The 24,650-nt window shown below is 59.1% G+C and overlaps 2 protein-coding genes across 13 annotated transcripts in view; both read right to left on the minus strand.

Moving 5' to 3' along the window:
• The window catches only part of STAB1 (stabilin 1), a 27,345-nt gene extending 16,483 nt beyond the window's left edge, over positions 1-10,862 (minus strand). For 2 of the 5 annotated variants that reach the window (XM_070237404.1, XM_023620311.2), the window contains exons 1-19: positions 10,631-10,812; positions 6,211-6,347; positions 5,793-5,908; positions 5,461-5,546; positions 5,320-5,389; positions 4,849-4,944; positions 4,429-4,539; positions 3,977-4,173; positions 3,605-3,735; positions 3,295-3,422; positions 2,910-2,998; positions 2,557-2,694; positions 2,276-2,419; positions 2,134-2,196; positions 1,721-1,834; positions 1,562-1,615; positions 1,263-1,343; positions 681-839; positions 179-241 (exon numbers count right to left, since the gene is read on the minus strand). In XM_070237404.1, the coding sequence (XP_070093505.1) occupies positions 179-241; positions 681-839; positions 1,263-1,343; positions 1,562-1,615; positions 1,721-1,834; positions 2,134-2,196; positions 2,276-2,419; positions 2,557-2,694; positions 2,910-2,998; positions 3,295-3,422; positions 3,605-3,735; positions 3,977-4,173; positions 4,429-4,539; positions 4,849-4,944; positions 5,320-5,389; positions 5,461-5,546; positions 5,793-5,908; positions 6,211-6,347; positions 10,631-10,708 (2,055 nt within the window). In that variant the 5' untranslated portion in view covers positions 10,709-10,812. Of the gene's footprint in view, positions 1-178; positions 242-680; positions 840-1,262; positions 1,344-1,561; positions 1,616-1,720; positions 1,835-2,133; positions 2,197-2,275; positions 2,420-2,556; positions 2,695-2,909; positions 2,999-3,294; positions 3,423-3,604; positions 3,736-3,976; positions 4,174-4,428; positions 4,540-4,848; positions 4,945-5,319; positions 5,390-5,460; positions 5,547-5,792; positions 5,909-6,210; positions 6,348-10,630 lie in introns of all 5 variants that reach the window. The other 3 variants (XM_070237403.1, XM_005600576.3, XM_001493227.7) reach the window with 2 other exon arrangements.
• Positions 10,863-13,101: 2,239 nt separating this feature from the next.
• NISCH (nischarin) overlaps positions 13,102-24,650 on the minus strand; it is a 34,739-nt gene continuing 23,190 nt past the window's right edge. For 3 of the 8 annotated variants that reach the window (XM_070237448.1, XM_005600581.4, XM_070237445.1), the window contains 8 exons: positions 22,789-22,913; positions 21,592-21,641; positions 19,347-20,747; positions 16,697-17,087; positions 16,068-16,224; positions 15,432-15,560; positions 14,758-14,919; positions 13,102-14,336 (listed from right to left, as the gene is read on the minus strand). In XM_070237448.1, coding sequence (XP_070093549.1) covers positions 13,726-14,336; positions 14,758-14,919; positions 15,432-15,560; positions 16,068-16,224; positions 16,697-17,087; positions 19,347-20,747; positions 21,592-21,641; positions 22,789-22,913 — 3,026 coding nt within the window. In that variant the 3' untranslated portion in view covers positions 13,102-13,725. Of the gene's footprint in view, positions 14,337-14,757; positions 14,920-15,431; positions 15,561-16,067; positions 16,225-16,696; positions 17,094-19,346; positions 20,748-21,591; positions 21,642-22,788; positions 22,914-24,650 lie in introns of all 8 variants that reach the window. The other 5 variants (XM_023620315.2, XM_023620313.2, XM_070237444.1 and 2 more) reach the window with 3 other exon arrangements.

Genomic DNA, 24,650 nt, shown 5'->3' on the forward strand with positions numbered 1-24,650 from the left:
CCTGGTCAATTGACCTTAGCTCCCTGGGTCCAGCACTCCCATCCTCCGTGGGTCGAGGAGTGCTGAGGTTCCGGGTCCAGCCTAGCCTCCCAGCCCCTCCTCCCCACCCTGACCCAGGGCAGAAAGCTTGCTAGGCAGTCAGAAGTCAGCCCTGAGGGCTGGGCCCAGGGATGCCTACCAGCATCACGCTGTTGGGGGGGCACGTGCTGGTGTTCAGGGCTTGGCAGTCCACACAGGAGCCCTAGGCAGGGCAAGGGGAGGTGGGTTAGTCATGGTTTATTCATTCAACAAACCCTAAGAAAGTGGCATTGAGCTGAGACCTGAGGTCAGAGAAAGAGTCATCCACAGGAGGGCCAGGGGATGGTGATTGGGCAGAGGACAGAGCCAGGGCAAAGGCCCTGTGGTAGGGCAGGGCTCAGAGTGACAGGATGAGGGAATCACAGACCCCAGCAGGGAAGCTGGGGACAGAGGGCCAAAGACACAAGAGTGATCTCAAAGGGACAATCAGGACGACTGCTGAGGGCTGGGGGTGGGGACATCCAGGTGGATCCGTGGGTCTGCACCTGGGCCCCAGAGTCCCCATCAGCCCACCCACACATGTAGGCCTTCCCTTGGGAGAAGAGCCCTACAAAAGCGACGTGGGGGTCTCACGGAAGGCTCACTGCACAGCGTGTGCTCACCGCCACGATCTTGTGCTGCTCTTCGTTACAGTGCTTGGGCAGGATGGGCAGGATGGTCGGGGGCAGCAGGATGCCCTCCAGCATGTGGATCACACCGTTGGCAGCCAGTACATCGACTCTCCGTAGCGGGACCCCCTCAGGTCCCAGCAGGATGCGCCCCTGTGGCAGAGCCCCGTGTGCAACCCATCCAGCCCAGCAGGCCCCAGCCCAGCCCCAGTGCTGCCGCCTCCTCTGCAGCTCAGTGCAAGGCCCAGCCTGCCGGGCCCTCTCGGCTCCCCTCTCCTCAGCAATGCCTCCTGCTCCGGCAAAACTGCTCCAGCCCCCGTACCCTGACCCACATTGTTTCCACCACATGGAGCACCCCCTGCCCACGTGCTCACCCTCCTCCTCTTTGGAGCCCTCCCAGCCTTTTGGATCCCAGGAGAAGGTTTGATCTGTGCCTGCCTCCCATATGACCCTCACCAGGGCCTGCCCACCACGGGGGGCGGAGCATGAAGGCAGGTCTGAAAGAGGCCAAACAATTGGCCAGTTGTCACCAGCCCCTCTATCTGTCCATTCAATCCAGATGTTCATGGAACTCACCTCCTCAGAGATATTCACAGCCAGGACCTGGTTTGCCATGGTGAGGACCCGACCCTTGGAGATGAGCTTCTCAACGGTCAGCTGGGGTGGAGAAGAAGGTGGCCTTAGGCTGGACACCGGCTAGACCTTGGGGCTATGCCCAGTGCTGCCCAGGTCCCTGGGCTCTCCTCTGTGCTATCATAGCCCAGATGGGAGGGGAGAGGAGAAGGGCCCCTGGGAAGACTGGAAACCGAAGATAAACCCCTGCTAGCCCACCAGTGGGTGCAAGCTGGCTGCCCTCCTGGAGGAGGAGCTCTCACCTGGCCATGGCTGTAGATGTGGTACCTCACCAGCTCCTGCAGTTTGGAGAGGCCCTGGCAGGGGAGAGAGGACTTGGCTGCTGGAGGCCTGGCAGGGTGGGGGAGGGTAGAGGCCCTGGTGCCCCGCTGTCCCCAACCCCTTCTCCAAGCTGAGCTTACTGCCGTGAAGAGGTAGATCAGGCGGCCGTCACGCAATCTGTCCACAGCCTCGTTGCTTGGGGCAAAGACTGTGAAGGGCCCGGGCCCGTCCAGGATGGAGGGTAGCCCACAGTTCTGTGGCGGTGGGAGGCAGACTCAGGGAGGCTCTGTGGCCAACCTCCACCTCTGAGCCCTGCCTGGGCCCTGCCACCCCCGGCCCACAGGGAGCTCCCACTGGGAGTAAGGGGGAGATATCATCAATGGGTCCATGTTACCACAGAACCTCAGGATGGTGATGGGCAGGTTCTAGGATGGGAGCATGGGCCTTTGCCCATGCTACTGCAGAACCTCAGATCACCGTGGGGCAGATTCTGGGTGTTGAGGGATCCTGGCCCAAAAGATCAGATGGACTAGGACTTTTCCCCCAAACTCACCTCCAGGATGGTTTCAAACCGGCTGAAGGCCTCAGTGGAGGCAAGGATCTGGCTGATGGTTCTCTGTAGGAAGGGATGAGCATGAGGGCCCCAGAGAAGAGGGTGAGGCTGCTCAGCCCCAGAGGAGAAGGCACTGGCTTACCTTGGGGTCCTCAGGGAGCTCTGTTGGGGGCTGCCATCGCAGGGCAGTGACCACGTGGAAGATGCCATTGACTGCTGGGTAGTTGGCCTTGTGGATGGTGAATGTCTGCTGGGGCTGATCTTTGTACTTGTAGGTGTACTTCCTCTAAGATATGAGACCTCTGACTCAGACTCCATATGCCATCCCTCTGTCCTGAGGCTCCATCCCACCTCCATACCTTTGCCTGGGCTGTGCCCCAAACCGGGACCCCTCTGGTCTCCAGGCTGAGGTTCTCCCCTTACCATGAATCTGTTGAAGGTGACAGTGATCTCCTGCCCGGCCAGCGTCCACCACTTGTGTGTGTGCTGGGTCCCTAACTCCTCCAGTATGTGCTGCCCTGCAATGATGTGCTGTTTGCAGAGCTGCTGGGCAATGGATGCCTGTGAGCACAAGGGGATCGGGGTGCTCAGTGGATCCAGGGTCGGTGGTCCTCTTCAAGCCACCCCTGCCCAAGGAACGGAGGGGACAAGATGCCTCCTAGGCCTCAGTTCCCCAGAGTGTGCACTGGGGACTCTCTAGGGGCCCTGAAGCTTAGGGCAGGGTCCAGGGAGGAGGCAAGGGCCAGAAGCCAGCTTCTCAATGGGGAGGGGCTCACGTTCATGGTCCTGGGGAAGATGGAGGAGATGGATGGCACCAGCACAGTGAATGGGCCCGACGTGGTGAGGACCTCCCGGCAGCCCTGGTCTGGGGACCAGGAGAGGGCACATCAGAGTGGGTCTTGGGAGACCCTCAGGCATCAGTGCTAGGTTTTGGAGAGTCGGAGTAGGGGCATTGGGTCTAGGTCTAGGGTAGATGGGGGGCATCAGGATCTGGAGGGGGCCAGTTCCCACCTCCATCATGTGCCCCACCACAGCCCACTCTCTGCTTCCACAGCTCTTAGGCAGAGAAACAAGACAGCTCTGCAGAGTCTGACCCTCCCTCCCTGCCAGCAGAGCTGGGTGCAAGGGGCAGGTCACAGGCAGGTGGTGGGGGTCACACACCCAGCATAGCGAGGGCAATTCTCAGGCGCAGGAATGCCGTGCTCGTCTGGCTGGCCTTCTGTACCTCATGGAGCAGGTGTCCGTAGCAGGCACGCCCATCCCCCACCTCACCCTCTTTGCATACACAGCTAGGGGACATGGGTGGAAGTGGTCAGGGCAGGGGGTGTGGCCAGTCCCCACCTCCTGGCCCTCAGCCACCCATCCTCATAGGACCCTTGAGCTGAGTGTGCAGAGGTGTGCATACTTGCTCCTGCCCAGCCCACCCTCTCTGCTTTGCCCCTGGTGCCCACCCCGAGACCCATGTGCCCACCTGGTCTTCCCATCGGGGGTCACCTGGCAGGTGGCTGACCGGTCACAGGAATTGGGGAGGCAGTAGGCGAAGCAGCCCGTGGAGGCATTGTGGTTGATGCTGACCAGGCCTGGCTTACATGAGCAGGAGGCCTGGGCCACCAGGCAGGGACAGGACAGTGACACCGTGACCATGAGAACTGCTGGCGTCTGCAAACCCTCAGATCTCTGCTGGGCCCCCACAGCCACCCTCTGAGAATAGGGCTGTCATCCTCTTCCCCTTTTACAAATGGGGCATCTGAAGCCCCCAGGAGGCCTGTGATTTGTCCAGAACCCCACAGCCAGTGTGGGCGGGTGGACCGTGGTGCAGGCCCAGCTCAGCACCCTGGCTCACCTTGCCTGGCCTCTGGTACAGACACAAGGTGGAGTTGCTGGGGCAGCCACCATGGTTGGCGGTGCACGGGTCCTGAGGCAGACACACCATCCCATCACCATGGTAGTTCTCAGGACAGCGACACTCTGCCTGCCCCCTGGGGCTCACCGAGCACTGGGCCAATGGGGAGCAAGGTGATGGCCGGCAGGGGTCAGGGGCTGCCAGAGCAGAGAGAGCAAGCCCAAGTGAGGTGGGCACCCAGGAGCCCCATCTCGCCCATAGCTTCTACCAAGATGGTCCAAAGATGGGGTGAACAGATTGATCTAGACCTTGGGGATAGGCCCCTTCCCCCACCTCAGGGACAGTTCTCCCTCCTTGTAAACAGCCAGATCGCACTTGCGGATTAACAGGATGTCCTCCCAGAGCCTGCTCGTCCTGAGTTGGGGCCCCCAGCCTCTAGGTCACTGATTTACCTCGGCATTCACTGCCCTGCTGGGTGTGACCAGGCAGGCAGCTGCAGGTGGGGGCTTCTGCAGAGCACTGGGCGTTCTGGGGACAGTGCAGGGCCTGGCAGACGGGAAGCTCTGAGTAGAAAAAGGAGAATATTGCAGTGCCTTGAAGCCCCAGGTTGCGGAGGAACACAGGAGCAAAGTTGCTCTGCCCAATTTGCTGTGTGACTCTGGCCAGGGCCTCGACCCCTCTGGGCCTCTGGGCCTCTGGCAATGGAAGTCTCAGATGACACCCCTCCGCCTGACTATCCGTGTGCCTCCTCTACTTAGAAAGAAATTAGGCTGTGGACAGAGGTCCTGCTGAGGCTCAGGCCCCATCCCTCACCCCATCGGCCTCTCCTGCTCTTATCACTGAGCACTCGCTGCCCCAGCAGCACTGCTCACCTTGGTCACAGCGGGGTCCAGTGTATCCAGCAAAGCACAGGCAGCTGCCATCCCCTAGCGGCCCATGGCGGCACACGCCATGCACACAGCTGCATACTGGGAAGGACACACAGGGACAGATGGGACCCAAGCCTCAGCCAGGGACACACAGGGACATCGAGTCCCTGACCTCTGCATTTCTAGAACTCAGTTCTAGCAGGTAAAATCTCAAGAGTACAGAATTCAGGTGTGGTGGAGCTGAGGGGAGGCACCTGGCCCAGCCTGGGGTTTAGGGAGGGCTTCCTGGAGGAGGCCTCCAAGAGCAGTGTGTGCAAAGGCTAGAGGTATTATGAAGCAGAGTTCGTGTCCCTAGAGGAGAAATGTGAGGCTGAGGGGCTGGGAGGGAGGTTGGTGGGGCTGGTTATAGGGACCAGGTCCCCACAGGCCCCCAGGTGGACACTGGCCCTGCCCCCCTGCCCTGCCAGTGCTTACCTGACTGGCAGTCAGGCCCAAACCGGTTGGGGTCTTGGCAATCCTGGCAGGCTGAGCCACTGAAGTTTTCCTGGCAGAGGGATTCACCAAGTCAGTGTGGCCTCTCCTCTGCCACCCACCCCAGCCCTGACCAGCCCTTACCTGGCACACACAGGTCCCGTTCCTGTCTATGCCATCCAGGCAGGTCCCATGGCCGTTGCATGGAGTCTTAGCCCCCCCAGGGCACTCTGTGGACCCCCAGAACTCAGCTCTGCCCCAAGAACTCTCGATTCACCCTGACCCCAGCAGCTCTGGCAGCCCCAGACTCAGCCCCTCCTCTGGGGCAGCCAGAGCCAGACGGCCAAGCTGTGTGGGCTCGGGGTGTTCATCAAATGAACAAGTTGATGGGGTATGCAGGCAGAGGCTGCAGACGGGAGGCCAGGAATAGGGCTGGGGTGTGAGGAACAAGGCTGGGACCCCTCCCTCCCCCGTACCGTAGCACTGGGACCCCCAGTAGCCAGGGCAGCAGGCCTTCTGCACCACATCCTTCCAGCACTCCAGGCTGCAGCCGCTCATGGACACCAAGGAGTCCCCCAGCTGCACCTCGTAGCTGGGGACAAAGGGTGGGCAGGGCGATGGGAGGGGCCCCCCCTCTGCAGCCCTACCCCAGCCTCCCCACGCTGGGTTTACTCCACCTCCTTTCTCTCTGCCTGGCCCAGAGATGAGCACTGGGTCTGCGCACAGTAGAGCTCAATAACCACCGCCCGCCCCTGCCCCCTCACTCCTTCCTCCCTGCCTACGCTGCCCACTGGAGGGGGTAAGTGAGTCCCCGTCCTCGCTCCCCAGGCCTGCCAGACTCCCACCCTACAGGACATTCCTGGAAGCGGCAGGGATGGGGAATGGGGTCCACACCGGCAGTCCTGTGATATCTTCCCTGGGAACTCCCGAAGCCAGCCTGGGGGACACGTCTGCTTCTTGATGATGGGGCACAAGGTGCAGGGCATGTGAGTGACAAACTTGGTCTTCACGTCGCATCGTCTGGACAGAACCTGGGCCACAGGTAGGGTTTGGAGTGAGGGGCCTAGACCCTGGACCCTGGACCCTGAACCCAGTCCGGACTCTGTCCCGATTGTGGCAAGACCTAGCACCCCTCCCCAGGCCTTGGTTTCCCACCTGTTCGGTGGGGATGCAATGAGGACAAGGAAGTTCCTGAGAGACTGGGGGAAACCTGCCTGTTGCAGGTCGTCACTGCCACAGCATGTTCCTATGTCCATAGCCACATACCTCTGCCCAGGGCCCCAAAAGCATGCCCAGAAGCCTGAGAGTCTATACCTTCTGACACAAAGAGCATCCAGCCATTTTGTTCCCAGCCCAGCCCATTTATATGGGAAAACTGAACCCCGGCTGACAGCCCTCATGCAAAGCCACCCAGTGACTGGGTGCAAATCAGGGACTAGAACTTGGACTCTCAACCTAGTGCTCATTCTCACTTTTCATTTAAAAATAAACTTTAAATGACATGGCTGACACTGTTTGGGAGGAGAACATGGTGACCATCCCCAATTCCCGGGCAGAGGCAGGACACAAATTTTCAGCCATGCACCATGGGGCCAGCTCTCCAGTCATCGCTCTGCTCTGAGTATACGCCCGCTGTGCTCTTGAATGACACTTTTAGCAAGCCCAAAGGTCCTCTCTGCTGCCCTGGGGTCAGAGACCTAGGAGCCAGCCCCAGACCCTAGATGCTGACCTGTGGGAACAGGCCTGGGCAAGGGGTCTGCACACATTTGGGCCAAGCAGTCCCATTCCCTGAGCCCCGACCCCAAGCCTGGCCCCTGGCCTCACGCAATGGCCGGGGCCCAGGGATCCCCTGCCTATCACCGGACGGGCAATGCAGGCAGTGAGGGAGCTGAGAGGACCCAGGCTGAGGTCCAGGTGGCTTTCCAGGTGAGGTGACAATTGAGCTGGGACCTGAAGGATGCATGAGAGTTGGCCAGGGCCAGTGCTCCTAGCAGAGGGGACAGGAGAGGCAAAAGCCAGGAAGTGGGAAGGAACAAACAACCGCATGTGACAGGCAGAGAGCAACCGAGGAGAGGCTGGAGAGGGGCTGGGAGCCAGGCCAGAGAGGGGAGTGGGAGTCAGGGGCAGCCCCGTGACTCAGTTTCTGTTTTAAATGGGCCCTTGGGCTGCGTGGAGAACAGAGGTGGGGGCAGGGGAAGAGGCCATCACCTGAGTGTGCCAAGGAAGCACCAGGCCTGCGGTCCCATTCACTGGCCCGCCGTGCTTCCGACGAGTCCACCACCAGTGGGGCTACCTCTATGGCAACAACATCCCAGTAACCTACAGCACTGTGCCCTGGAGGGGCGGTAGCTAAACTTGAGGTTGTAAGCGCAAGAAAGGGCCCTAGGAAGGTGTGTTTTGATGGAGGAGAAGTTTCTGGGACCAGGGGCATGGCCTGGAGAAGCTAAGATGTTCTCATCTAAAAAATGCTGAACACACTGTGGTCCAAAGGGAGCGCGCCTCTTCCTGAACCACATTACAGATGTGTGGCTTCTCAGAGCACGAGAAAAGGAGAAACTGGGCCTGATGCTTTCTTCTGGTGACACCAGCAGCCTCTCTGCCACTGTGATTTGGCCTTCTCTGCCCATGCCTCTGCGGTCTGCAAAGAGGGAAGTTGCTGCGAGTGGCCTCAGGCCGAGCTGTGCGGCAGGGGGCTTGTGGTCTCATTCCCCACTCTGAGGCTCGGTCTTTGCTGAGCCAGGGAGCAACTAGGAAGTTGGGTAACTCCAGGGCTGGGCAACTGCTGGCTCAGGGCAAAGGCTTGGCAGGCGGCTGGATCCCCTGTGGCACAGCTGCCAGCCCAGCCACCACTGGCCCAGGGACCAGCTCTCAGATGAATGTTGGTCAGCCCTAAATACGGGCTCAGGGGGAATGAAAGAGCACTGGCCTCAAGCTTGGGCCGAGCAGGGTTCGATGAAGTGGCGGGTAAGTTACGGGCACGGGAGGAAGCCGGAGCCTTGGGTCCTTTGGTGGATGATCATGCACAGGATGTTGAGCATGTAAATGTGTGTGAAATGGTGATGGATGGATAAGCCAGCTGTCAACTCACACTTCTCTCCAGGGACCACACTAGAGGTAGGCACTCAGGTCCCCTCCACCTGGCAGCCTGGAAGGAGCATCAGCAGCCCCAGCCCTCAGTCTTGCTGTTGGTCCCGCTGGGCGGGGTGAGGCCGGATCATGGCCAAGTGCTGAATCAGATTCCTTTCTTCCTGGGGGCACCTCGGGACTCGCCGGAGCCACGCGGGTGCTGTCCCCCTCCCTGTCCCAATCCAGAACTGATTTTGCAACGTCTGCTTCCCACAGAGGCGCTCTGGGGAAGTTGGGCAGACGCGAAGTGTCAAGCTTGTTGTGAGAAGGTGGAAAAAATTCCCACAAGCTGGGGCCCGGGACCCAGAACCCAAACTCCCCCAGAGAAGAAGGGCCCCTCAAACTGCTTTCCCCTGCCCCAGATCAATGCTCCTCTGCTTTCAAACTCCAGCTGGAGACCACAGGCTCTACCAGCACCAGCACACGCCGTATGCAGAGGCAGTGCTTGGTAAAAGGCTGTTGAATGGACAGGTGCTAAGACCCCCTCCTCCAGGAAGCTTTCCCTACTCTTCTGCCTGCGCCTACCTGTGTCTGAGTCCTGTTCCTGCCCCTCACTGGCTGTGTGAGCCAGAGGTCATCCCTTCCCCACAGAGCCTCAGTTTCCTACTATTTACGGAGGGTCTCATGCTACCTGGGGACCCGGGAGGGCTGAGTGATTGAGCATGTGTGAGAAGCGGCCAGCACTGCCGCGTCCCTATCCACAAGAGCCGTTGGGACCCTCTTCCCTGGCCCAGGCTGTCTGAGACCAGCCCAGAATGTAGGCTTAGAGGTGGTCAGAGCCATAGGTCTCTGACGGGAAAAATTCCCGGCCTCAGGCCCTTTGTTGACACCTGTTCCCAGAACATAAGGAGGTGGCAAGGTCTTTGAAATTCCCTTCATTGTACAGATGGGGAAACTGAGGCAGAGAGGGAGAGGAACCTACCTGCAGGGCTCAGCTTGGGACCCTTGGCTTTTCCACCATCACTGTCACCTTTTAGCCTCAGATCTGCCTGTCCCCAGCCCTGACCTGGCCCTGAAGCTGGTGAGGCCCCTCTCCCTGCCCCATCTCTGAGGGACCATATGGATACAAGAGAAAGAGCCTGGTGGTGGCAGGGGCCTAGCTCCCTGTGCTGGTTCTGCCTGGCAGCGGGATCCTGGGCGAGCCCTTTCTCTCTCTGGAGTGCAGTTTGCCTGTTAGTGAGATGAGGCAACAGCAGTTGCCTCAAGAATCAGATGAACTTAGCCTCACAGGGGAGGGTCCCTCACCGGAGGCAGGCCCCAGCCAGGGGACTCTATCTCCATACTCAGGGTGGGAGGCTCTTCTAGAAACTCCAACAGGGACAATGTCCCTCCTATGGGACCTGGGTGGAACTACAGACAGACAGACTGGAGGTGGCTAGCACACATGGACCTGAGAGTCACACACCAGGACCCTGTCTGCTCCTCCCAAAAGGCTGGATAGGGAATCAGAGTGTCTGGAGCACAGCTCCAGAGTTGTCCTGACCCGTCTCCATCATCCTGGGGCCTTGGCTTTCTCAGGCGGAGAACAGGAACGCTGCCCTAGATCAGTGCCCCAGGGGCTGTGAGGACTTGAGGGGAGAAGGCCTGGTGTGCCCAGGGCTGCGCTCTTAGGCTTGAGGGTGTTATTGCTGGCTGCTGTTGACCCAGAGGAGCTGGAGGTAAGTAGACGTCATTTTGCTTCTGAGTACTTTCAGGGCTGGACACAGGCACACACCCGTGCACACACACCCAGCACACACACACATGTTCCACGTGAGTCAGTCTGCCAGCCCCATGAGGGTTGGGGGTGAACACATCTCCAATCCTCATGTCAGGGCCACACAGAGACCCCGCCTCAGTCTGGGCAGGAAGGGCAGGAGGATGGGCCTGGCTCTGTACCCCTCACCCCAAGGCTGGGGAGCCCTGGGATGGCTGCCCACACCACACGGCTGGCCGGCTGGGCGCAGTTAGAGGAGAGCAGGCTGATACACGCCTGCTACCCCAAACTACCAGACACGGACCTCAGCCTGCAGAGGTGGGCGTAACAGCCTGGCCCTCTGGTCCTGCCCCGTGAAGGTCAGACAAGTACCAGCTGCCCCATGTGTCCCCAAGCAGATTCATGCCCAATCTGTGTACACTCCCTCCCTGCTCCCACCACTGGACGGCTGGGCCTGGATACCATGCCCCTCTGCAAATGGCTCACACTCACCTTCTGCCCCATGACAAAGCCGGAGCCTGCTAGGCAGAAGGCCAGGAGGCTGAGCAGGAGGCCCCGGGGCCCTGCCATGGCCGATGGTGGCTGGCGCGCGTGCTGTCCAGGACAGAGTCGGGGCAGCCGGCGTGGGGAATGAGCTCTAGAAGGCAGGCACAGGGCGAGTAGGCGGGATGGGGCAGGCAGTCGCTTTAAAAGCAGTCCGGAGGCCCCGCCAGCTCACCCCCACAGGAACCCGCCAGGATTTCCTCCTGCGTATCAGCAGCCTGCAGGCGGAAGGGAAGGTGCTGGCCACTGACCCCAGCATGGATGGCCTGGGCTCTGCTCGGGGCTTCCTGACCTGGGACCCTTCTCCTGGCATCACAGCCTCCAAGCCCACCATTAGCTACAAGCCTGGGGTCTATCGGAGATAATTCCAATGAAAACTCTCCTCCCGAGGGTCTGCAAGCCCAGCATATTCCATTCAGAGGCTCTGGGAGGCTCTGGCGGTTGCGGGTAGGGCAGCCCCTGAATCAGGTCTGTCTGCCTCACCTCTCCCACTGCTGAGGGTATAGGTGGGCCTCCTGCTCCCTGCCAGGCTCTGTGCTAAGTGGACAGCGCATCAGACCACTCCTCCTCTCACCTGCCCGTCCGCCTCCACCACTTGACCCGCACTGAGTCCCTGCACCCCCCTTCTCCACCAGTGGGGCCTCCTCAGTGGTCTCCCTGCTGCCAGTGCCCCTCCCTCCTCGATCCGTCCTCCACTCAGCAGCCCAGGCACCGAGGCTTCCCACCACACGCCAAACCCCTCTCCATGCCAGGCCACGGGCCTCTCTGACCTTGTCGCCTGTCCACCTCCTCACTGCTCCAGCCATGTGGACCTTTCTACTCCTTAACCATGGGAAGCGAGCTCCTGTGGTGCTGCTGTTACCCGAGATCCTCTCACACAGACTCACCACAAGGTCGCCTCAGGTCAAAGGTCACCAGCCTTCATTTCCTTGTAGCACCAGCCACCAGCTGACACTGGTTTATTTAGTTCATTTTCTGTCCCCCACCAGAATGTCAGCTATAGGGGAGCAGGGACGGTGTCTGGCTGGTTCACATAGTAGATGCTCAATACTGATTTGAGGAATGAGTGAATGAATGAAGGCAGTTACTTTCATTATCCTCCTATTACTGGGGGGAAAACTGAAGCTCCGAGGGGCTGGGTAACTCACCTAAGGTTGTTCAGCTCATCAGTGTTAAGATCCACAGTCCCAGGTCTGCTCCCTGCAGAGTCCCCCACCATAGGTCCTGTCCTCATGGACCCAAGCTGAGGTCGGCTGTCACACATCGGGCTGCAGGATCTGGAACAGTAACCCAGGTGGTGAGGCTTCTGTGTGCCAGGCCTGGGCATGTGGACCCTGCCTCTGGTCAACATCAGCCTGTTTACAGATGACGTAACTGAGATGGAGAGAGGCAGGTGGCTGTTTATAAAGGCCTTTGATAAAGACCTCATTGGAGGACCTCTTGTCACCTGGCTCCTCCCCCCACCAGCTGGAGGGGCCCTGGAGCTGGTGTTTGAGATCTGGTGGCGGTGGGGGGGGGCGGTTTTTAAGTAGGGAGACTCCCACCTTGGTGGCTCTCCTCACAGACTTCCTGAGGGCGACAGGTCCTCCAGGTGAGGATTCCACTCCGCTGGCGCAGAAGGAAAACTGAGAAGCAGCAGGCCTGGGAGCCGGGTTGGCCACTCTACCCACCTCCCCACAAATCCTGCCAATGACCCCGTGGCCTTGGGCTGAGGCTCCTGACTGGGCCTGGATGAGAGAGGGAGGCTGAGACAGATGAGGGAGTGGGGCTCAAGGGCCCTACTCTGGGGGTGGGAATGGTGTGAGGAAGGGTGGGGCATGAGGGCTGAGTCCCCAGGAAGTTCCAGGTCCTACCTGGGCAGGGCTCCCTGAGGCAACCCATGTCTCTGAGAAGGTGAATGCAGACACAGAGGGGGAACGGGGCCACCTCCCCATAGGCCTTCCTCCTTGGGCCATCTTGGTGAGATTCACCCCCCCACCAAACCCCACACAAGAAGCGATCCCAGATGCTAGGCCCTACCCTCACCACAGGCTGTAGCTTCAGGTGGAGCTGGATCTGAGTGTGACAGTCCAGACTAGTAGGAGGCAGAAGGGCAGTGAGCCAGCTGGCCAGCTTGCCAGGGGTGCCCTGTGGAGTTTCACTCTCTTCTCGTGTACTGAGGCTCATGGTTTAGCCACAGCCAAGCACGGCCCTGTCCAAAGGTGCCCTCGCACCTCCCCGTCCCAGGCTCCAGTGTCACCCACAAACATCTGGCCCTGGGACAGCTGCTCCCTTTGCCTTTCATGCCCTCCTGCCTCCTCCCTTTCTCCGAACATCTCAACTTCCTGCATCTCTAGGGCACCCTCTCTCTCTCAGGCCAACCATGCCCTGGGCCAGTGCCCTACTGGGACCCCAGTGACCCTTGAAATAAAAGACCCAGACTGTGTCAAACTTTGCTTTATTGGAATAGAGAAAATAGGCAACAGGAATCACACTTGGTGCTGGCAGCTCTAGGTCCCCTGCCCCCACCCCTCTCAGCCCCAAGGCCTGGGGGCCTCCTGCCCCCACTGTGCTCTCCCATTTGTCTGGACCAGGAGAGGCCCCCACTTTGGAAAACTGCACAGGGTGGGAGCTTCTAATGTGCATTTTGCTGCCAGCTTCACGATTAGCAGCAAATGCCCACAATGACAGCTACATCCACAAGACTAGACTCCACGTTTCAGGAAAGGACGCGTAACAGAGTAAATCAGACCCACAGTGCCACATGTTAACAACGGTCTCATGACAAAAGACACAACACTGGTGTGCCTGGCCATGTCGCACCAGGGCAGGCAACATACCACGAGAGGCTGACAGCACATGGAGGCCCTGGAGGGGCTGGTGCTGTCACTCCCAGGATTAGAAAGAATCAACTGAACACGTATGTTCACATTCTCTGGGAGGACACTCAGATGAAGGTACCAAAAGAGAGGGGAAATTACTTTAAAAAGAACAGAGAAAGCCTGCTCCCGCCCTGCGTGGATGCCAGGCTGGACATGGAGGGCGAGGGCTGGCTGCACCCCGGGCTAGCCGGTGAGCTCAACAGGCAGCTCCCGGCCACACAGGGCCTCCCACTGGCGGGCCAACAATGAGATGAGCTTCTCGCGGCTCTCGGCACTGGGGACAAACACCTGCCACTGGACCTCACGGCCCTGGCCAGCTCTGGCCGGGCCACCTGGCACCTCCCCAAAGTGGTCCAGGGTGACATTGCCCATGAGGTCCTGGCCCTGTACGTCATCAAAAACAAGGGTAAGAGCCTGTGGGTAGGTCTGGTAGCCCATGAGCACGCGGTCCAGGTCCCGGACACGGCGGCCGTCGTCCAGCCGGTACCGGTCCCTCTGTGGTGGCTCTTTGGCGAACTCAGGCAGTGGGTAATGGACAAAGTCCTCGTCCAGGAGAAAGATCTCGGCACTGGTGAGCAGGAGCGTTTTGGGGCGCAGCATGCCCCTGCAGCGCCCAGGTGGTGGCGTGCCCACCTGGAAGGCCTGTATGTACAGCAGGATGCTGAGGGCCGGTGCCTTCTCTGGGTCAGCCATCTTCTGGGCCACGATAAATGTCAGGTCCCCAATCTCCTCTTCGCTGGGGTAGGTGAACTTGACGCGGCTTGAGTGGATCAGCTCATAGTTCTCCATCTTCCCTGCAAAGAGAGACGCCCACCAGGGCTGGAGCCTGCAATGGCCTGCGGTGGGGCTGGGAGCACCAAAGGCCCCAAGCCACCCAGAGACAGCAACATGAGCTGCTGTCAGAGGTGAGAGAGAGCACTCTAGGCCCCGTGCCTGCGCGGAGACCCACAGGCCAGCAGCCCAGAGCAGAGGTGACACTTGAGATGCGTCTGCCAGATGGTTGAGGGTTTGGGTGGGATGGAGACTCTGCCATGCAAAAGCCCACGTAAAACCCCCAGAGGCTAAGCGAGAAAAGAGAAAAAGTGAGACAGAGGCAGAGAGGGTTCTGGGACACAGAGAGGTGCCCTGGGGCCTGCTGCAGCCCTTGGGATTGGTGAGGAGGCCCACAACGTCAGCCCAGGTGGCCTGTCTGCAGCCTGAGCTGGGTGGGGGTACCTGTGGTCTTGTTCCCAAACTCGGAGTAGAAGTCTTTGTCAACAGGCTCAGGTGAGGGCGTGCGTTCCAGAGAGGAGAGCACAGCCATGAGGTGCTGGAGGAAGCAGTGTGTCAGATAGCTGTCCCGCGTCAAGCAGGTAACCACCTGTACTGGAGAGGAGCCTGAGGGAGAAGAGGTTGGTCAGGGTTGCAGGTCGCCACTAGCCCGTCCTCGTCCCCGCCCCTGGAGCCATGCCTACTCTCCAGCAGGTCAGCCTGAACCTGAGGACCACAGAGCCAGGCCCACGTGGGAAAGCATCAGGGGCCTGGGAAGACGGCCATTTCTCTGGCCGGAAGGGCTGTGACATTTTTCTGGAAGGGGATACAGAGGCATTAGGGAAAGAGCTTGGCTTTCTCTCTTCAGGAAGTGTGAGTCAGAAACATCCTGCCCATAAGGCCAGGGCCGGCTCTGCCCGCCCGGCTGGCCCTTCGCTGCCGCTGCCCCCGCCGCCCGCCCCAGGCCCGGGGTGATTCTGCACTCTCAGCAGTTCCTGAAACGGCTTCCGCTCGCCCCGCTGAGGCATCTCGCGAGCAGAGATAACTCTGGCTGTGATAACGCACCCACATGTGGAAGGTGGAAGCCCACTAGTGACGCTGGCCTTCACCCAAAATAGAACAAGGCAGTGGTCACTCACCCGTCAGCCGGAAATACTGGTCAAAAAGCCCAACATTGACTGCCTGCAGGTCGCTGAGTTTTAAAACAAAACACTGAGAGATGTGGAAGGGACTGTTGTTGTAGTCAGTGTTTTTCTGATGCCAGAAATCTGTGGAGAGAAAGGGACTGAGCATGGCGGTGGCTGTGCCAGGCAAGCATGAGGGTCCCAGGTGCACAGCTGTGGCCAATAGGAATGGGTCCCCTTGGCCAGCCTGGCCTGTTGAGGCCTTGCGAGGAGCCACCATTGCCTCTATACACACAAGGCCTTAGAGCAATGCATTCTAGGATCTGACCCTTGCCTGGCTCAGAGGTCACCAGAAGCCCAACAACAGGCCATTGGCTAAGGCTCCCAGTGAGGTTGCAAAGAGCAGAGGCTGCCCAACCCTCCTTGTCACAGCCAGTTCCTGGGCTTTCACGCTTGGCCCTAGGTCCCTCACCATAGCTCCGGGAGGCAAGTGCCATTACCACTGCTCTTCCTCAGACAGGGGATTCTTGGCCCAATGCAGTGGAGTCGCTGCTACCTGAGGCCACCCAGTTGGCTCTAGAGATGGAGCGCAGGCCGTCTCCTTGGGCAAATGCTCTGAGCTCCTGGGTACCAGCAGGCCTCAGTGCCTACCCTGCAGTGGCTCGGAGAAGTAGCGGCGGAGACCGTCGTGCAGCACGAAGTACACGGCCTTGGTGGAGAGCAGCACGCAGGCAGTCACCTCCAGCCCCGGGGTCTGGTAGAACACCACTGAGGACCACATGAGGTGCCTCAGTTCCTCGTTTTCAACCTGGACACAGAGGGGCTGGGTTTGGGCCTGCAGCAGGGCAGGTATGGGCAGGGCACACACCTTCTCTTCCAGACTGTGCCTGAAAACAGACCTCTGGGTAGGGCACCCACCCATCAGCCCTGCTGCCCTGGTGACACACCCACAGCTTGGATGGGAGACCCAGAACCTTCGTCATATCTTAACTCAGGCAGAGAGGAAGTGAGGGGCGGGAGATGGGTGTGCGGTGGGGTCTGCCTGGGGCCCGAGGCTAGGAGTGGCCACAGTAGGAGGTGGTAACACAGAGGACAACCAGAAGACCTCCTGACCCAGGTCCTCAACACTGTGGACAGTGGAAGCTGGGGGAAAAGCCAGCACAGTGAAGTCCAAGAACCTGAGGCTGACCCCAGGTGAGCCCTGCCACAGCCCCCAGGACTGACCGTGCCACCCTCCTCCATCCGAGTGCCAGCCAGCGAGACCAGTGCCCAGGCAATACCTCAGCAATGCTGCTGTGGAAGAACTCGACGATGGTGCTCCCCCGCAGGCTGGCAATGTGCTGCAGTGATGGGCAGGCGGGCAGGTGTGAAGGGATCTGATTCTCCTCCGAGGCAGACTGGATCAGGTGCTCGCTTGGGTACTGGGCCGGCAGCTCAGCTTGTACTGGGGCCTCTACTGGGGGCGGGGCCTCCACTGGAGTCTCTGCTGGGGTCTCCTCTGGGGCCAAGGCCTCTGCTGGGGCCTCTGCGGGGGTCTTTGCTGGGCCTGGGGCCTCTGCCAAGGCTGGAGCTGGGACTTCCACTGGGGCTGGGGCCAGGGCTGATGCCTCCACGGGAGCTGGACCTGGTGCTAGAGCCTCTGCCGGGGCCTCCTGGGGACGCTGGTCATTGCTGCATCTCCCAATGCCCCCAAGAAACACCATGTTAGTATGTGGTGAATCTCCCAAATGGAGACTCACAATACACGTGCAACCTCAGAGCGTGAGGGGGACATGTGCATCACACGCCACCTCAGGGGTCACCTGGGGATTTCATCATCAAGTTCCCTACGGGAACATAAAAGAGCAGAGGGAAAGGGCCCAGGTCCTTTCTCTTGGGATGGAGATGGGCAGATGGGGGCAGGCAGGTCATCTGGCACACCAGGGCTGGGACAGCCAGATACATATGGCCCATGGACTGAAAACTCATTTTGAGAAGGTGGTAGAAGTATCAGAAATGCCACTCCAGGGGCTGGTCCTGTGGCCAAGCAGTTAAAGTTCCATGCGCTCTACTTTGGCAGCCCTGGTTCACAGGTTCAGATCCCAGGCGTGGACCTACTTCACTCATCAGCCATGCCGTGGAGGCATCCCACATACAAAATAGAGGAAGACAGGCACAGATGTTAGCTCACACCTAATCTTCCTCACCAAAGGAAAAAAAAAAAAGAAAAGAAATGCCACTCCAGAGGCCAGAGCACAAACCTAGGTGCCCAGGGCTGGGACCTGAGTACACACAGAGGTGAGGGCCAAAAACTCTAACTGCCCTTTGGTTTGCCTTTTGGTCCTCCTGAGGTGGCCCAGGCCCTCACCCCACCCAGCCACCACTGTACACGGCCACACTGGTTTCACTGGTCTGTTCCAAGCACAAGATGCAACAATGCTCAGAACCCTTAAAGCTCATGGAGGCTAGGGGCCCTGCAACCAGCCTACATGCCCCTGCCTGCAGAGGGAGAGTCCTGTCTACTGGACAGTCCAGCCGCTGAGAGAAACCCCTTGAGTCCAGATCTTGCACTGGGCCAAATGCCCCAAGAAGCCTCTGGGCTGTCCTCCTCCTGTCCTGGGCCAGAGAATGTCTGCTACGGTAAAGCAGGGCACATGCTTTCTGCACACAGTCCCCGCTGTGGGCAGGTCCCAGCAAGGCTTGGGGGTGGCAAGGAAATGGAGACAAAGTGTCATCACTTGAAGCCTCAGCACAGGGACAGGGATACGGGAAGATGGTCACACAGCGCCATCTTGGGCACAAGCTGTTCCCCACCATCTGGAGGCATCAGGGGTCTCTGCGGCAGGCTTGGGACTTGAGCTGGGCATGAGAGGTGCTTATTCATCCAGCAAGAGGCTGGAAGCCCTTTGGGAGCTGGGTTGGAGTGAGAAGGCAGGCCCCAGGAGATGCTGGGGTGGGGACAGGATTCCACTGTCCACCAGGACGAAAGAGAAAGTGAGCGAGACTGTCTCTCAGGGGACAGAAGCACCAACAAAGGAAGGGCTTCCATGTGCAGGTGTGGGAAGCCCCAGCATATATGAAGCTGGGGGCAGGGACAGGAGAAAGCAGCACCCACAAGGGCACAAGGTCCCTCTGGGGATGAGTGTGGGTGTGATCGTGGCCCTGAGGGAAACCCGAGGAGGGAGCCGGGGGGCGGGCAGGAGCAGAGTGAGGAAGAGAGGAGAGCAAGGAAGAACAGGACAGAGCTGCTACCTCTTCCTTCTCTCTACCTCACTCTCCCCCCAGAAGGAAAGGAGTTTGGAATGAGGTGAACACCCAGCTCATACACTCAGACGCTGCTGCTCTCGGCCAACAGGTTCCTTTGGAAAACACTCATAAAATTACACGCAAAGAAAAGGCCCCTCAGTAACCCTGTTCTTCCATGAGAAGGGGGTGGGGCTCACCAATAGAGTAAGGCCTGGAGCTAGGGGTCAGAGGCGGGTGGTGCCAGCAACAGGCCCCCAGTCCAGAGCCACCACAGGACTGTGAGCCCCTGGGGGAAAAGGGGCAGTGGGTGATGCCTAGAGACTGTGCTTGGGCCCAGTGGAGCACAGCAGAGATGGCAAGGCAAGGCGGGGTCAGCCCCTGGGCCTGTCTTGCATTGGTGGCAGGAGCGCAGGGTCCCAGCCATGCAGGACCCTAAGTGGCAAGGGACTGGGCCAGCCTGTCTTTGTGAAAGGACAGCTTTCCTGGGCCTCTTCTGAAGCCTTGGGAGAAAGGGAGCAGCCCAGAGCCAAGCCTGAGGGAGCCAAGGGCAATGCTGAGGGAGTCAGGAGCTGAGGAGCCAGGCCCACCCTGGGCCCACTCACGTGTGCAGGTGCTACAGATCTGATTTGGGGTGAGTGGTCTCAGTCATAATGCCATGAACTCCCCGGGCACACACCAGCCCCCTCAACCTGTGTTTGGTCTCACCTGGCCCTGCCCTCGGCAGGCTGGCCATCCACAAGAGGGTTCTGGGATCTGCCCCCGGTGGCAGGGGTCTTGGCGATGACCACAGTCTTCAGATCCTGCAGCGAGGCCCGCAGCTGGTTGTAGATGCGCAGGAAGTGGAACTTCTCATGGGGCAGCACGAAAATGGCGGTGACAAAGCGGTAGCCCACAAGCAGCTCAAGTACGTGGCCATCAGCAAAGGCACCCCGAGGCTGGGTGCAGCTGCGTGTGGGGTCCAGGAGCACAGTGGAGAGCGGGACACGGCTGAGCTTGAAGCTGTTGCGGTTGCGACAGTTGTGGGTGCCACGGTTGGGCATGGGATTGAAGTCGGCCTTGATAACGTTGAGGTGCTGGGGCGTGAGCAGCAGCCAGTACGGGATGGCGGCAGACTTGACAGCCTCAGAGGGCGCACAGCAGGAGCGCCGCACGGCCGAGCAGAGCGTGCAGCTGGCCCACTCGATGTTGCCTGAGTAGTCCCCGGCGGCCGTCTGCACCATGCGCTTGTCACTGTAGACCAAGTAGACAGGGAAGCAGCCCTGGCTGCGCTCCTGGCAGCTGCCTGCCACCTTGTAGAAGGTGAGCAGCTGGCGCAGGAACTCCTGCAGGCTGGTGTGGCTGCCGTAGAGCACGGGGCTGCACAGCATGGCCATGTGCTGTGGGGCGAAGCACGAGCGCAGGTCAGCGTGGAACTCGTGGAGGTTGGCGGCGTCTGAGATGATGAAGAGCGTGTTCTCGCTGTGCCGCACCTTGAGCACCAGACACAGCTCCGGCATGAGGAAGCCGAACTCAGTGAGGTCGCCGTGTGGGAAGCAGAAGACAAAGCGCAGAGACGAGAGGATGTGCTGGCTGCTGCCCCGCGACTCCTGGTGCGGGATCTCGAAGACGGCGATGCCAAAGTCAGTGAGCACGAGGCAGGCGGCGAACTGACGGATGCTGCCCTGCACGTGGATCAGGAAGCACCAGAGCACCTTGAGGATGCGGATGTGCTCCAGCAGGAAGTCCTCGTCCGCGCCCAGGGCCCACTCCAGGGCCAGGCGCTCCTCCTCACCCTCCTCTTCCTCCTCCTCCTCCTCTTCCTCCCCTTGGCCACCCTCTTCTTCTTCTTCCACATCTGGGGGCCCCATTTCAAAGTAGCGGTTCTCAGCAATGTCCTCTTCCTCCTCCTCCTCGTCATCCTCGCCCTGCTCATCCTGGCCCTCCTCCCGCTGGTTGGCAGCCTCAATCCACGCAGGCAGTTGCCGCTCGATGGCCTGACGGATGAGTGTGCTGAGGCGCTGGATGAAGTCCTGGTTGGTGGCCGTGTAGCCAATGCAGGTGAAGGGCAGGAAGATGATCTGGCCAGACCCAGGCACGACCTGGACCTCTGGCTCTGCCTGCTCTGGGCTGTGCGGGGAGAGGCCAGGTCAGCGACATGCTGGGCTGTGACACCCACACCTCCCACACCTGGAGCCTGTTGCTGCACTGAGGGTCTCCCAAGCCTCCTAAATAGCTGAGCCTGCTCCCAGAACAAGCATCAGTGGGGAGCTGAGGTGCCGGAAGGCTGGGATCCCAGTTTAATGAGTCCACACTCCTAGGGCTCTGACCACAGGCAGCCAGTGCAGTCCTGCCCACACCACACAGGCTGCCCAACAAAAGCCCTAAAAAAACTGCTCAGTCTTTCAGATGCTGGCCATGAGCCCCACAGGCAGTGAGCGCTCAAGGGCATGAGCTCACTTGTTGACAACAGTCCCCTTCAGGGGCACCCAGTGGCCTCCAGAGAGTGGGCTAGGCTGGTCTTAGAACCTTCATATTTAAATTCAAGCTCCTCTTGGCCACTACTGCCCTCACGAAAAAGTCTTATGTAGAACAGGGCTGGGAAACCTCTCCTGTAAAGGGTCAGAGAGTAAACACTGCAGGGTCTGGGCACCACCACATCCACATCATCTTTTTTAACAGCCCTTTAAGAACAAAACGATCATTCTGAGCTCACAGGCAGCACAAAACAGGCTGTGGACCAAACCGGCCTTGATCTGCTAACGCCTTGTCGGAGAACATGTGTCAGGCAACGTTTAGGGATTAGAATTTGGAAAGAGCCCAGAGCCCAGCCCATCTGTTTATTTGTTTAAGGGCAGAAATAGTTCTGAAGGACTTCTGTGAACAGACTATTAACAAAATCCAATTGGTCATCACTAGCCCACGGCTGAGTGTATGTGGAAGGCCCAGAACGCCTCCTCAGCCTCTTCCTTACCTTGCACCGCCAACAGCTCCCGGCACATCCCCTAAATCCTCGGAAGGTGCCTGACAGAGAAGGAAACGCGGTCAGCATCCGCCTGCTGCGACCATTCCCTGGCATCTACTGGGCACTGGACCCCACCCTGAGCCAGGCTCCCCACCCTCCCTCGCCGCCCTGTGGGACGCTCCACTCCGGTGGACTCTGGGGCCCGGAGACAGAGAGACTCACCATTTATCGTGCCAGTGCACAGCAGGGCTGAGATTCCCACGCATGTCTGCCTGACCCCAGCCCACGCTCCCAATCCCTGAGCCAGTCTCTCACTGCCCTGCAGCTCAGTCTCTGCCTCTGGGTCTGGCATCCAAGTGCTCCTTGTGCCACCCTGGAGGGTCCACATGGACAATCTACCAATTTGGTAACTGGCTAGCAGAGGATGCGATGAGCAGAGGCTGCAAGTGCCTGGTAAGGCCCTCCCAATGGTCTTTGGACAGTGGAGAAGACCCAGGGCTCGGAGCCTCCTACTGCATGACCTTGGGAGAGTGAAGGGAGAGCGTGCTGCGGAGTGCTGGGACAGAGCAAGAACTCTGCAAACTGTCCCAGAATCACACAGACACGACCCGGTGTTGTTGAACAGAGAGTTGGTGCTGGAGAGAGGCCAGCTACCAAGCACACTTCCCACACACACGGCAAATAAGCCACTCACACCACACTTGCCTTCCGCCTCTCTCTTCCCAGGGCACAGGAAGAAGCTCCAGAACCCTTACCAGCGACAGAGGAGGTGCTGGAGTCACAGTGCATCCCAGACTACCAGGGCAACGCGTGGGAAGAGGCAGAATGGCCTGGGGGTGCCAGGCAGCAGGGGAGAACGACTTCTTGACGGGTTTGGAACCCAAACAAGCCCCCAAGAGCCTTCTGAACTGCTTTCCCCAGGGCAGTCTGCTCACATGGCCTAAGGGTCATCTGGCTTTGCCCCTGAGGGCCCAGTGAAAGGCTGAGAGAGAAATATCTGTTCCCATCCAAAGAGAGAGAGACAGACAGACAGAGACAGAGAGATAGGGAGGCTGAACACTGACCCTAATCACAAAGCAGAGAGCACCAAGCGCTGGCAGCATTCGCCACAACTCCAGCCAGGCCACCTCCTACTTCCAGCCAGCCGTGGTGGAAGAGTCACCCATGGAGGTAACCATGCCCAGAAGCAGGAGGGGGGGGGGTTACCTGTCCCGCAGGGATGGATTCCAGGGAATCAGAGCATCCCCGGGCAATGGGCCGGTCCTCAGGAGTCAGACTGTCAGTGGATGAGAGGCTGCTGGCCAGGGCCTCCTCCTGCACGAACATGATTCCTGGAGAGACCAGGGGTGGGCGGGTGGGGCAGGCGGGGCGGGGAGAGCGGCCTTTCAACAGACTGGCTGGGCCCTCGGGTTACTGGCACGGCTGGGCCTAGTCAGACCCCCAAACCCAGTCACATGGATTACACAAGAAAATGTTAAAACTGAAATCTTAAAATAACTCAAAGAAAGAACAAATGACTGCTCATCCAATCTCAGGTTAGGGAGAGAATTTCTAAGGCTAAACCTAAATGAAGAAATTGAGGTTTGATTACATAAAAACTAACCTTCTTTAAGTAAAAAAAAAAAACGTAAGATAAATCAAAATCAAATGAAATGAGAAAAAAGTACTTGCAATATTTGACAAAGACTTTATAAAAGGCTCTTAAAGATAACAAAAATGGAGGAAGAAAGTTGGAAACCCGATTAGGAGACAGCAAAGAATGGACAGACATTCCACAAAAGAATACCGACGGATACGACATGAAACAATGCTCCCCCCGACAAGTGATCACAGAAGGGCCAATTGAAAAGGACATATTTTGTCTCTCACTTTGGCAAAGGTCAGACTGCCTGCACAGCCCAGACTTGGCCCGACTGGGCAGAGGTGGGCACCAGGCCGTGAGCTGGCCCGCCCGTCGGAAGAGCAGTTTGGCAATATGTCCATCAAGAGCCTTAAACATGTTCACTCCTAGAGCCTCTTTCCGGGGAAATGCCTGAATGTGGCCCCACCCCGCCAACCTGTTATCTCTGTGGAGCTTCGCAGACACACGAGGGCACAGGACGCCTCACCGGAAGGCTGGGCCTTCTTGCAGGCTCCATTTTTCTCCAGGGCTGGCGAGCACAACCCGTGCCTGGCACTTGTGGCCTGCTTCCCGAAGGACACACCTCGCTGACCCTTCTGGGCCACCTCCTATGGACAGTGTACTCTGACTCACGCAGCTCAGAAACAGTGTTTTTAAACCCTGCTCAGGCTGATTTATGAATACAGCACATCTGGGCCCATGACTTCACTCCAGAGGTTTCCTAGACTGGAGGAGGGTAAGGCCTTTTCCGAAGGCGGCTAGGTGGGTGAACACTGGGCATCAAGCCCCAGTTTTGCAGAGGTCCAGAGGAGCCCAGGGCTTGCCTCCACAGCCTGGCTTTACCACCAGTCACCAAGGCCCACTGAAATGACACAGGGCCCTCAGAGTTCCTCCAGAGGTCACAGACCCTTATCCAGCTCAGCTGCTGCCAGGGGATACGACAACTCATGCAGCCCAGGTCCTGTACCCATGGGTTAGGCAGGCAGATGGCTCAAGCCCAGACACGCGCCCTCAGCAGGGGCTTTGCACAGGCAGGAAGGGCAGCCAGCACACAGCCATGCATGAAGCGCACTGCTCTCTCCTCCCCCACATGCTTGGATCCTCCTCATCCTTTGAGACTCACCTCACACACAACCTCTGCTGCAAAGCCCTGTCTGCTCTAGACATACCTCTCCCTTCTACAAACGTCCTCAAGTCATTCTGCTCTGTTCTCCCTTGGGCATACAACTCAGCTCCCCAAGAGGCTCCAAGTTCCTCAACGGCACTGTCCTGGTCAGCTCGAAAGCCCCCAACAAGGACTCGGAAAGAGGAATCCCTCACGGACCACTTCCGACCAGCCAGGAGCAGTGCTAAGCGCTTCGCCCGCATTAGCTCACGCACAGCTCTCGTCATTTACCACAGTTCATCGAGTCTAAGATGCAGGGCGGTGGTGCCATCTTGGTCTTAG

This window comes from Equus caballus, chromosome 16 (assembly GCF_041296265.1).
Source record: "Equus caballus isolate H_3958 breed thoroughbred chromosome 16, TB-T2T, whole genome shotgun sequence".
In the NCBI taxonomy this organism is placed as follows: Eukaryota; Metazoa; Chordata; class Mammalia; order Perissodactyla; family Equidae; genus Equus; species Equus caballus.